Below are 13,611 nucleotides of genomic sequence, written 5' to 3'. Positions count from 1 at the left end.
GGGGAGCCAGAGCAGCGAACAGTTTTGACTGAGCTGAGCGGGAACTGTACTTCCTCAGTGGTAGGGAGGCGAGCAGGCCAGAGGTGGATGAACGCAGTGCCCTTATTTGGGTGTAGGGCCTGATCAGAGCCTGGAGGTACTGAGGTGCCGTTCCCCCTCACAGCTCCGTAGGCAAGCACCATGGTCTTGTAGCGGATGCGAGCTTCAACTGGAAGCCAGTGGAGAGAGCGGAGGAGCGGGGTGACGTGAGAGAACTTGGGAAGGTTGAACACTAGACGGGCTGCGGCGTTCTGGATGAGTTGTAGGGGTTTAATGGCACAGGCAGGGAGCCCAGCCAACAGCGAGTTGCAGTAATCCAGACGGGAGATGACAAGTGCCTGGATTAGGACCTGCGCCGCTTCCTGTGTGAGGCAGGGTCGTACTCTGCGGATGTTGTAGAGCATGAACCTACAGGAACGGGCCACCGCCTTGATGTTAGTTGAGATATGAGGGAAACAAGTCGGTCACTCACCCACATTTCCCAGCAGCTAGCTAGCTAAAGTTAGTCTCCCTTGTTTTTAGCATTCTAAATAAATAGCTAGCTACGTAAATGGATACGCTAGCCCAGGTGTGTCAAACTCGAATCAGCGCACAGCCATATAAAAAAAAAAACACAAGGATTTCGCGGGCCAGACGTAACCTAGTTGTCTTTACAAAAATTGCAACTTGTGACCCAAACTGACCATTGTTTTATTTGATTAAATATAGCCCTTGTATAATGTCCACGTACGAAAAATATACATCATTTGTGCAGAACATGCTGCGACCTTAATCGAGGAGTATTTAATAACTCCAACTAACAAAGACGTAGATAAGTTGAAATGTTACAACAACCTAATGTATTCATATTTTTTTGCACTGCATGGATCACCTGTGCGAATTAATGAAGCGTTACTGTATCGGGCACACAACATGTATTGTAGTTGAGTAGCCGGCCTAGGCTACTTCTCAAATGTTGTTGTAATAGGCCTACATATTTCTCCTTTGCATGCTGTTTTGTTGATTTTTTTGTGGGTTATTCATTGTTAACCATTAAAAACCCAAGCCAGACTGCAACATTTTAGTAGCCTAGCTTGGACCGTGGCATGTCTGTACACTTTCCCTCCGCTGTGCGCTGTAAACGGGACACATGAAAGCCACGCATATTGAAGTTGAATTCACCTACTTATTTATACTTGCTTGTGTGTCCTATTCGGTCCCAGGGCCTTGTTTGACACATGTGCGCTAGCCTATTAGCCACTACTTGTGATCATTGCCCTTGCTAGGTTGATTGTATTGACATTACTTTCCTAGTTAATCGTCCGTTTTTTGTTCCAAATATTTAATTGAAAGAATAAACGTCTTGTTTTCGAGATGATGGTTTCTGGATTCGACCATATTAATGACTTAAGGCTCGTATTTCTGTGTGTTATCATGTTATAACTAAGTCTATGATTTGATAGAGCAGTCTGACTGAGTGATGGTAGGCACCAGCAGGCTCGTAAGCATTCATTCAAACAGCACTTTCGTGCGTTTGCCAGCAGCTGTTTATGACTTCAAGCCTATCAACTCCCGAGATTAGGCTTGTGTAACGGATGTGAAATGGCTAGCTAGTTAGCGGGTGCACGATAATAGCTTTTTTCAAACGTCACTCGCTCTGAGACTTGGGGTAGTTGTTCCCCTTGGGTAAGGCTGCTTCGAGGGTAGCTGTTGTCGTTGTGTTCCTGGTTCGAGCCCAGGTAGGAGCGAGGAGAGGTACGGAAGCTATACTGTTACACTGGCAATACTAAAGTGCCTATAAGAACATGCAATAGTCAAAGGTTAATGAAATACAAATGGTATAGAGAGAAATAGTCCTATGATTCCTATAATAACTACAACCTAAAACTTCTTACCTGGGTATATTGAAGACTCATGTTAAAAGGAACCACCAGCTTTCATATGTTCTCATGTTCTGAGCAAGGAACTTAAACGTTAGCTTTCTTACATGGCACATATTGCACTTTTACTTCTCCAACACTTTGTTTTTGCATGATATAAACCAAATTGAACATGTTTCATTATTTATTTGAGGCTAAATTGATTTTATTGATGTATTCATTTCAAATAAGTGTTCATTCAGTATTGTTGTAGTTGTCATTATTACAAATAAATTGTCCGATTAATCGGTAGTGGCTTTTTTTTGGTCCTCCAATAATCGGTATCGGCGTTGAAAAATCATAATCGGTCGACCTCCAAACAGGTTTTTGCAAATTTTTTCTAATAAATAAAAAAACATTGAAATATCACATTTACATAAGCATTCAGACCCTTTACTCAGTACTTTGTTGAAGCACCTTTGACAGTGATTACAACCTCGAGGCTTCTTAGATATGACGCTACAAGCTTGGCACACCTTTATTTGGGAGTTTCTCCCATTCTTCTCCGCAGATTCTCTCAAGCTCTGTCAGGTTGGATGAAGAGCGTTGCTGCACAGCTATTTTCAGGTCTATCCAGAGTTGTTCTATTGGGTTCAAGTCTGGGCTCTGGCTAGGCCACTCAAGGACATTCAGAGACTTGTCCCAATGCCACTGCGTTGTCTTGGCTGTGTGCTTAGGGTTGTTGTTCTGTTGTTAGCTCTCTGGAGCAGGTTTTCATCAAGGATATCTCAGTACTTTGCTCCGTTAATCTTTGCCTCAATCCTGACTAGTCTCCCAGTCCCTGCCACTGAAAAACATCCTCACAACATGATGCTGCCACCACCATGGTGCAATTTTTCCTCCAGATGTGATGCTTGGCATTCAGGCCAAAGAGTTAAACCTTGGTTTCATCAGACCAGAGAATCTTGTTTCTCATGGTCTGAAAGTCCTTTAGATGCCTTTTGGCAAACCCCAAGCGGGCTGTCATGTGCCTTTTACTGAGGAGTGGCTTCTTTCTGGAAACTCTACCTTAAAGGTCTGATTGGTGGAGTGCTGCAGAGATGGTTGTCCTTCTGGAAGGTTCTCCCATCTCCGTAGAGGAACTCTAGAGTGCTGTCAGAGTGCCCTTCTCCCCCGATTGCTCAGTTTGGCCGGGCAGTGACCTCTAGGAAGAGTCTTGGTGGTTCCAAACAGGTCAGGGTTCCATAGCCGCAGGCAGAACAGTTGAAACTGGAGCAGCAGCACGGCCAGGTGGACTGGGGACAGCAAGGAGTCATCATGCCAGATAGTCCTGGGGCATGGTCCTAGGGCTCAGGTAACTCAGATAGAGAGAGAATTAGAGAGGGCATACTTAAATTCACACAGGACACCGGATAAGACAGGATAAGTACTCCAGATATAACAGACTGACCCTAGCCCCCCGACACAAACTACTGCAGCATAAATACTGGAGACTGAGACAGGAGGGGTCAGGAGACACTGTGGCCCCATCTGATGATACCCCCGGACAGGGCCAAACAGGCAGGATATAACCCCATCCACTTTGCCAAAGCACAACCCCCACACCACTAGAGGGATATCTTCAACCACCAACTTACCATCCTGAGACGAGGCCGAGTATAAGCCCACAAAGATCTCTGCCACGGCACAACCCAAGGGGGGTGTCAACCGAGACAGGAAGATCACATCAGTGACTCAACCCACTCAAGTGACACACCCCTCCTAGGGACTGCATGGAAGAGCACCAGTAAGCAAGTGACTCCTGTAATAGGGTTAGAGGCAGAGAATCCCAGTGGAGAGAGGGGAACCGGCCAGGCAGAGACAGCAAGGGTGGTTCGTTGCTCCAGAACCTTTCCGTTCACCTTCACACTCCTGGGCCAGACTACACTCAACCATATGACCTACTGAAGAGATGAGTCTTCAGTAAAGACTTAAAAGGTTGAGACCGAGTTTGCGTCTCTCACATGGGTAGGCAGACCATTCATAAAAATGGAGCTCTATGGGAGAAAGCCCTGCCTCCAGCTGTTTGCTTAGAAATTCTAGGGACAATTAGGAGGCCTGCGTCTTGTGACCGTAGAGTACGTGTAGGTATGTAAGGCAGGACCAAATCGGAAAGATGGGTAGGAGCAAGCCCATGTAATGCTTTGTAGGTTAGCAGTAAAACCTTGAAATCAGCCCTTGTCTTAACAGGAAGCCAGTGTAGGGAGGCTAGCACTGGAGTAATATGATGAATTTTTTTGGTTCAAGTCAGGATTCTAGCAGCCGTATTTAGCACACATAACTGAAGTTCATTTAGTGCTTTTTCCTGGTAGCCGGAAAGTAGAGCATTGCTGTATCATTTTTGGACAGAAAGTTTCTGATTTTTGCAATGTTACGTAGATGGAAAAAAGCTGTCCTTGAAACAGTCTTGATATGTTCATCAAAAGAGAGATCAGGGTCCAGAGTAATGCCGAGGTCCTTCAGTTTATTGGAGACGACTGTACAACCATCAAGATTAATGGTCAGATTCAACAGAAGATCTCTTTGTTTCTTGGGACCTAGAACAAGCATCTCTGTTTTGTCCGAGTTTTAAAGTAGAACGTTTGCAGCCATCCACTTCCTTATGTCTGAAACACAGGCTTCTAGCGAGGGCAATTTTGGGGCTTCACCATGTTTAATTGAAATGTACAGCTGTGTGTCATCCGCATAGCAGTGAAAGTTAACATTATGTTTTCAAATGACATCCCCAAGAGGTAAAAACATATAGTGAAAACAATAGTGGTCCTAAAACGGAACCTTGAGGAACACCGAAATTTACAGTTGATTTGTCAGAGGACAAACCATTCACAGAGACAAACTGATATCGTTCCGACAGATAAGATCTAAACCAGGCCAGAACTTGTCCGTGTAGACCAATTTGGGTTTCCAATCTCTGATCGATGGTATCAAAAGCAGCACTAAGGTCTAGGAGCACGAGGACAGATGCAGAGCCTCGGTCTGACGCCATTAAAATGTCATTTACCACCTTCACAAGTGCAGTCTCAGTGCTTTGATGAGGTCTAAAACCAGACTGAAGCATTTCGTATACATTGTTTGTCTTTAGGAAGGCAGTGAGTTGCTGCGCAACATCTTTTTCTATTTGAGAGGAATGGAAGATTCGATATAGGCCGATAGTTTTAAAAATATTTTCTGAGTCAAGGTTGGCTTTTTCAAGAGAGGCTTTATTACTGCCACTTTTAGTGAGTTTGGTACACATCCGGTGGATAGAGAGCCGTTTATTTTGTTCAACATAGGAGGGCCAAGCACAGGAAGCAGCTCTTTCAGTAGTTTAGTTGGAATAGGGTCCAGTATGCAGCTTGAAGGTTTAGAGGCCATGATTGTGTCATCATTGTGTCAAGATATATAGTACTGAAACACTTGAGTGTCTCTCTTGATCCTAGGTCCTGGCAGAGTTGTGCAGACTCAGGACAACTGAGCTTTGGAGGAATACACAGATTTAAAGAGGAGTCCGTAATTGTCTTTCTTTTCCTCTAAGAAGTTCATGAATTTATTACTGCTGAAGTGAAAGCCATCCTCTCTTGGGGAATGCTGCTTTTTAGTTAGCTTTGCGACAGTATCAAAAATAAATTTTGGATCCTTCTTATTTTCCTCAATTAAGTTGGAAAATAGGATGATCGAGCAGCAGTGAGGGCTCTTCGATACTGCACGGTATTGTCTTTCCAAGCTAGTCGGAAGACTTCCAGTTTGGTGTGGCGCCATTTCCATTCCAATTTTCTGGAAGCTTGCTTCAGAGCTCGGGTATTTTCTGTATGCCAGGGAGCTAGTTTCTTATGACAAATGTTTTTTGTTTTTAGGGGTGCAACTGCATCTAGGGCATTGCGCAAGGTTAAATTGAGTTCCTCAGTTAGGTGGTTAACTGGTTTTTGTCCTCTGATGTCCTTGGGTAGGAAGAGGAAGTCTGGAAGGGCATCAAGGAATCTTTGGGTTGTCTGAGAATTTATACCACGACTTTTGATGCTCCTTGGTTGGGGTCTGAGCAGATTATTTGTTGTGATTGCAAATGTAATATAATGGTGCAGCGAGGTACAGCGAGAAATTTGCTATCGTAAATGTTAGCAACACCTCCACCTTTGCGATGCACGGGGGATATGGTCACTGGTGTAACCAGGAGGTGAGGCCTCATTTAACACAGTCAATTCATCAGGCTTAAGCCATGTTTCAGTCAGGCCAATCACATCAAGAATATGATCAGTGATTAGTTCATTGACTATAACTGCCCTTGAAGTGAGGGATCTAACATTAAGTAGCCCTATTTTGAGATGTGAGGTATCATGATCTCTTTCAATAATGTCAGGAATGGAGGAGGTCTTTATTCTAGTGAGATTGCTAAGGCGAACACCGCCATGTTTAGTTTTGCCCAACCTAGGTCGATGCACAGACACGGTCTCTGAAAGATTAGTGGAATCTGTGTGGGTAGCTGGACAGGTAGGATGACTGACAGTGAAGTTGAATAGGTGGTCACGTGTCAGGTGACAAAGGAATGGATGAGACTGAGGCAGGAATTCCTTTAACCATAAAGTGGTATATTTACTGAGTAGTGTGGATTCATGGACACACAGAACTTCTGGATCAGATAGAGTCAAGGAAGAGAAAGCAGCGAGATCAGGCGATGGCAATTTCCTCCTTTTATGGAGTTGAGATCTGTCGGACATTTCCACCTGACCTAATTAAAGCGCCCCTGGCCCAGCTGAGTAAATGGCAATGAATAAAAGGATTATTCCACCAACTCCATGGGCCTTTTCTACAGTCTCAATGAGGATAGGGGATAGCTGAGCTGACTCCACTAAGCTGGCAGGCTGGCTAACAGAACGATCCGAAATGTATTTTTGATACTGTCGCAAAGCTAACTAAAAAGCAACATTCCCCAAGAGAGGATGGCTTTGTGGAGCTAGAGGAGTTAGAGCCCTGTCTATGTTGGTAGATAAGATGAGAGCACCCCTCCAGCTAGGATGGAGTCCGTCACTCCTCAGCAGGCCAGGCTTGGTCCTGTTTGTGGGTGAGTCCCAGAAAGAGGGCCAATTATCTACAAATTCTATATTTTGGGAGTGGCAGAAAACCGTTTTCAATCAGCGATTGACTTGTGAGACTGCTGTAGAGCTCATCACTCCCCCTAACTGGGAGCGGGCCAGAGACAATTACTCGATGCAGAAACATCTTTCTAGCTGATTTACACGCTGAAGCTATGTTGCGCTTGGTGACCTCTGACTGTTTCATCCTAACATCATTGTGCCGATGTGGATAACAATATCTCTATACTTTCTACACTCCCCAGTTTTAGCCTTAGCCAGCAACATCTTCAGATTAGCCTTAACATCGGTAGCCCTGCCCCCTGGTAAACAGTGTATGATCACTGGATGATTAGTTTTGGGTAATGGAGTCACCAATGACTAGGGTTTTCAATTTGTCAGAGCTAATGGTGGAAGCCTTCTGCGTCTCAGACCCCGTAACGGGAGGAATAGAGACCAGAGAAGGCTTGGCCTCAGACTCCGACTCGCTGCTTAATGGGGAGAACCGGTTGAAAGTTTTTGTCGGCTGAATGAGTGACAGCGGTTGAGCATTCCTACAGCATTTCCCTCCAGAAGCCATGAGAAATTTGTCCGGCTGTAGGGACCGCGCAAGGGGATTTGTACTAACGTTACTATCTGTACTTACTGGTGGCACAGATGCTGTTTCATCTTTTCCTACACTGAAATTACCCTTGCCTAAAGATTGCGTCTGAAGCTGGGCTCGCAGCACAGCTATCCTTGCCGTAAGGTGATCGTTTTCCTATATATTATGAGTACAGCAACTGCAATTAGAAGGCATCATGTTAATGTTACTGCTTAGCATCGGCTGTTGGAAGTCCTGACGAACCTTGTCCGGAGTGAAAAAGTTGAGTGAGGGAAAAACTAAAAATATAAACGGTAATTAAAAAGTAAAAACCGTAAAGTTGTCAGGTAGCAAAGTAAGGTTGGCAACAGAACGCACAGCAACACGTCAACAAGTCTGCAAGTTGTGACCGGAAATGGCGAAAATAGACTGTAATCCTGTATAGTAAATAGACCTCATGGCTTGTTTTTTTTGGTTTGTTGTTTTTTCCCTGACGTGCACTGTCATCTGGGACCTTTATATAGACAGGTGTGTGCCTTTCCAAATCATGTCCAATCAATTGAATTTACCACAGGTGGATTCCAATCAAGTTGTAGAAACATCTCAAGTATGATCAATGGAAACAGGATGCACCTGAGCTCAATTTAGAGTCTCATAGCAAAGGTTCTGAATACTTATGTAAATAATGTATTTGGATTTGTTTTTTTACAAATGTATAAACATTTCTAAAAACCTGTTTTCATTTTGTCATTATGGGTTATTGTGTGTAGATTTTAAAAAATGTAATCATTAATGCATTTTATAATAAGGCTGTAACATTACAAAATGTGGGAAAAAGTCAAGGGGTCTGAATACTTTCCGAAGGCACTGTAATAACCTTGTGTTACCACCCTAAGTTGTTTTTTCCTCCAACCTGTTTCCAGGTGATCCATCTTGACGAGCGCTTTGAGATCGTGTCGCTGGTGGGCACGCTGAACAAGGAGGCTCACCTCCACATCTGCCTGGCCGACAAGGAGGGGAAGACGTTGGGGGGACATGTACTTGGAGACCTGGAGGTGTTCACCACGGCTGAGGTGGTCATCGGTGAGGCCTCTGATCTGCTGTTTGACAGACAGATGGACCATCGCACAGGCTTCCCTGAACTGGTCATCCAATCCCGCTCTGAAAAGAACTAGACGAAGGAGGAGGCCTTTATTCTCCTATACTCACCTCCATATTTATTTGGACAGTGAGGCATTTTTAAAATTATTTCTCTGTAATCCAGAATTTTGGATTTATGATCAAATCTTTCCTATGAGGCGACAGTACAGAATGTCACCTTTTCTGCTTTACTGTTAAGATATGAAAACACTTCATGTATCAAGTTGCCCCATTTTAAAGAAGTCATAAGTATTTGGACAAATTCACTTATAGGGTATTGAAGTGGTCTAAAGTTTAGCATTTGGTCCTATATTCCTAGTACACAATGATTACATCAATCTGGTGTAATCATTTGCAGTTGGTTTTGGATGCATTTGCAGTTGGTTTTGGTTGCGTTTTGCCCAATAGGAACTGAATGGTGAATGATGTCTGGAGTAGTTTTCTTTCTAAGTGAATAGATAAGATGTTTCTCAACACTTCTAAATGAATCCTGTAAATGCCACAATTAAGAAAAATCAGGAGAGAATCAGGAATAATGGTTACAGAAGGTTACAGAGGCTACAACAAAACATGCTAACCTCTCACCATTACCAATAGCAGGTTAGCATTTTTATTTATTAAACTTCTGTAGCGCTAATCATAGAATCTCAAAGTGCTTCAAGTAATATGAAACATTTGATCTCAAATCCAAAATGCTGGAGTATAGAGGCCCCCCCCCTCAAAAAAAATGCTTCACTGACTAAATTCATATGGATGGGAGTGTTTGGATGTCTAATAGAAATGATCTTCTCCACTAGCAGTTTGATATAAATAGATTGTAATGAGATTTAATTCATTCTGCTTGACTACAATGGCAGTGTAACACTTTATACCAGATATTTGGAGACAGCTTTGTCTTTGTCGTTTACTACACTCGCTTTTGTAATGTAGTATGCTACGTTCACCAAGACCAGCCTTAATACAGCACATCTCCCTAATCTAACCCACTTCTTGGTCATGTTCTTAAGCTTAGTGTTCTTATTCTCCCCCACACATACAGCCACCAGTGAACAGTGGTCTTCACCAGAGCAGGCCTTGGAGAGTGCTGACAATACCATAAGGATGTTTGTAGCATATGTCAATAGCTGACAGAACTGCCAACTGGAGAGAGCACTCTTCCATTTTGTTGTCTCTTACAGTTTCCACATGTAGATGTTGGGTTTGGCTCTTTTGTTCACTGGGAGGTTGTAAAATTGATAGGAAAACAGCCATTTCACAGTATTTATATTATTTTCTTCTACCTTTCCTCTGCTAATGTGAACTGACGATCCCCAAATACAGCCTCCATAGAGCGCCTTTGGACGGTAACACTTTCTATGGAGCAGATGACTAATGATGTAACACCGAACAGCTGTGGGAGAAATCGTTTCGAACAGAAACCCTCCCTCCCCTGAGCGTGGAGTCGTTCTGACCAATAGGAGAATCTCTAGGGGCCTGGGCAGTGTTCTGCTAATAGATGTTTAACCAAAGCATGTCTTTTTAATGGCTCTGATCGCCTGTTTGCTGAGACACAATATGAGAACTCCCCCAGGATTAGCTGTGACATCCACACAGCCGCCCGACTGAAGAAAGTAGGCTAGCGCAGGGCTGTCTGAGGGGACAGATACATGGTTGTATGTGGGCGGGGAGTGGTAACAACATTTTGATGGAGCAGGGTTCACACAGATCTATGTGCTTTAATTAGGCCCGATGGAGGGAGGGAGAGAGGGAGGGAGAGAGGGGTGACATTGAAAGCATACCTGTATGTGTTGTAAGTGCTTACTGAGCGAGTGCTACATTAAGTTGTTCTTCAGATCAGAGTGTTGATGATGACTCAAATAGGAGCTAGACGGCACATAACTAAGCCCTTCACCACATTTCCTGAAGGATTTTACAGATTTTTTAGCATGGAAATGTGTATCCATTTTATGCATCTTCTTTGGCTTTCCCTTCCAGGCACCTGCTGGTGTGCCTGTTGTCATTCTTAAATGTCAAATGGCTAGTGAAGGAGTGGGCCATCAAGGCCCTGTGTTGATTACCGGTCTTATCGTAATAGATCCCACAACAAAGTTAAATCAGGAATACAACATGGAATTGGGCTGGAAACAATACAGTAGATTATATAGCTTTTGTCGTTGGGTTCCTGCTTATGAGTCACCGCAAAGTCTTGGTAGGCTGCAGGAGGAAGCTAGACTGAGAATGCATTCCAAATGGCACCCGTTTCCCTATAAAGTGGGCCCATAGTGCACTACTTTTGACCAGAGACTATGTAGGGAATAGGGTGCCATTTGGTCCGAATCCTGATTCTAGAGAGACAGTTGATTGTGTTTCGGATTACAGTCAGAGGGCTAGAGCAGTAAAATTAGAGTTGGAATAAGCAAGCAGTTTAACATACTGTAACTAACCCGTTACATTATACTTTTTTTTAAAGCAGGAAACCATGATCAATATATTGTACATTTAACTGCATCACACAACTCAAAGTTTACATGGTGCTATTCTGAGAGAGCTGTATTTTGTGTGTACTATAGTTCATGTTCCAAATGAACTCAAAGTGTGCAGGACGGAAGAGTGCCTCAAAGCACAGCAATAGGTACAGCAAGGTTTTTGACATTGACGAAGGGACACATGGATACACACTTACTCACAGGGCAGCACTACAGATACATTTTCACAGTATGTGGACGAGAGGCTGAGCCTCTAAGTGCCCATTGAAATGAGCCGGAGCATCACTTACTACTGGGCTCCCAGTGCTTTCAGCTCTGAGCGGGCATGCTGAAGTGGCCATGCACCCCTCTCCCCAACAATCCCCGCTTTGGGGTGGAATGCTAATCCTGTCACAAAAAAAAATCCCATTTTAGTTTTTCATTTTTTCACAGACGAGCCATTGGTTCATGGCTTTTTTAATGTCCTCTCTTAAGCCATATTTGTAGTGTCACCACTCATGTTTTTTTATGTGGATTACTCTCAACACCAGGCGGTGTTCTTGTATGAATTTCTTTCCTTCAAGAGGTAGCTAACTCTTTCTCTCGCTTGGTATAATTTTAGAATGATAACACAATGTCATGTTAATGTAAAATTTCACTAAAGTATGCAGAAGGCTGACATAACGGTAAGAATCCAGAAAGACATGTGTATTGACACAGCTGCCCACTGGGAGTAGGGACAATCAACTGGAATATTCTCCCCAAAAAGGGCATTTAGTCACTGTTACTGTGTCACAATAATGGATGGTTCCAGTCCAAGGGGACACGGCTAGATGCCTACAGGGTAGAAGCAAATCAAGCCAGAGGTTGAGGGAACTATAGAGCTCCCGCGGCAAGCATCTTTGTGCTTCTGTTTTGATCTGTTTAAACAGCATGGTGGCCGAATGTGTTGGTGGTCTGCCCCCCGTGCCCACTGGGACTGCTTTAGCTACACGTACTGCTAAGCAGCTCAAAGTCCTCTTTTGTGACAAATGAGCAGGCCAGCACAGTGACCCCAAACGGATGTTTCTGGATTTGAAAGAGATATACTGTTTGATCTACATCCTGAGATCTAAAGATTTGCTACAGTTCTGCAGCATATTGATCTTGCCGTAAGTGTTCAGAGATCTGTGTTGTTGGTTTTCATTGCTCTCCGAGTCCAACGTGCCCTTAGTGTTTCTGAGTGAGAGAGACGGTGCTTAGTTTTCCACCCTCTAACTGTTATATGCTAATTCTGTGATTGGGGGTGGTCATGGTTGGAGCTCTCTCTGCTCTGGGGCACACTGTCTGGATTGTGGTGATCCTGCAGAAGGTTGCACTCTATCTGGAGACTTACACGAAACACCACAGGTGGTTGGTGGCACCTTAATTGGGGAGGATGGGCTCATGGTAATGGCTCGAGGGGAATGGTATTACATTCATCAAACACGTGATTTTGATGCCATTCCATTCGCTTCGTCGTAGTCGTTATAATGCCGTCCTCCCCTTAGCAGCCTCCACTGATGTACACGACAGTCTCTGTCTGAGGAGGAAGATTGTTATTGTTCCCCCACGACAAGAGAATGGAGCAGATAGAACTTGACCGAGACGGCTACAGTACTAAACTAAATGCTTTTGAGAGTCCACTGGAAAGCTATCTGTCCTTCTTTACTGACTGACAAAAATTATTTGTCTCCAAATATACAGTATAATGAAATGTACCTTGACATGTTGCACCTGTTAAATATATCATTTGTGTCTTGAAAATAGTTGGAAATGAATTGAATTGATGTGGAGGCACTATCCAATGATAATTGGTTGGAAGTATTACATATTTACATGGGACTAGATTAATGCTGGAATTTTGTTGGCGAAAAAAAAACACTTCAACGCCAAACCAGTGAGCTACAGTGAAATGGATGCAAATACTAAAAGCTATTTCACAAATGCATTTCAGGTGAGGTCAAGGAGAATTGTGATAAAGAAGAAATTTGATAAATGTAACGCTGTTCAATGTGCATATAAAATAACAGCTTGATAATGGAAGGCGTGCAATCTATGGTTTCGATTTAAGAAGCTCTTTATTTATTTTTGTACATCTTATGGTATAAGGGAGTAATATGATAATGGAAGGCGTGCAATCTATGGTTTCGATTTAAGAAGCTCTTTATTTATTTTTGTACATCTTATGGTATAAGGGAGTAATATGATAATGGAAGGCGTGCAATCTATGGTTTCGATTTAAGAAGCTTTTAAAAAATTTTTTTTTTTACATCTTGTGGTATAAGGGAATAATATGACAAAAAAAATATATGTTAAAAACATTTTAAGTACATTTACCCTAAATCCTACCCTACTTTAAACCCTCTACTAAAGACCTACATTCAAGGCTCACTTGAAAAATAACAATCTCAAAGTAACTTCCCAAGTTAAATAAAGGATAAATAAATAAAACGTTGTATTCA

At 43.1% G+C, this 13,611-nt stretch overlaps 1 protein-coding gene across 1 annotated transcript in view; it reads left to right on the top strand.

The window, feature by feature from the left end:
- The window catches only part of LOC123994893 (bifunctional protein GlmU-like), a 26,850-nt gene extending 13,239 nt beyond the window's left edge, over positions 1-13,611 (top strand). Inside the window, exon 3 of the mRNA XM_046297967.1 lies at positions 8,468-13,611. Within this exon, the coding sequence (XP_046153923.1) occupies positions 8,468-8,719 (252 nt within the window). The 3' untranslated portion in view covers positions 8,720-13,611. The remainder of the gene's footprint in view (positions 1-8,467) is intronic.

This window comes from Oncorhynchus gorbuscha, linkage group LG14 (genome assembly GCF_021184085.1).
Source record: "Oncorhynchus gorbuscha isolate QuinsamMale2020 ecotype Even-year linkage group LG14, OgorEven_v1.0, whole genome shotgun sequence".
Lineage (NCBI taxonomy): Eukaryota > Metazoa > Chordata > Actinopteri > Salmoniformes > Salmonidae > Oncorhynchus > Oncorhynchus gorbuscha.
The sequence above is the reverse complement of the archived record's forward strand: the minus strand, read 5'-3'. Positions and strand labels throughout refer to the sequence as shown.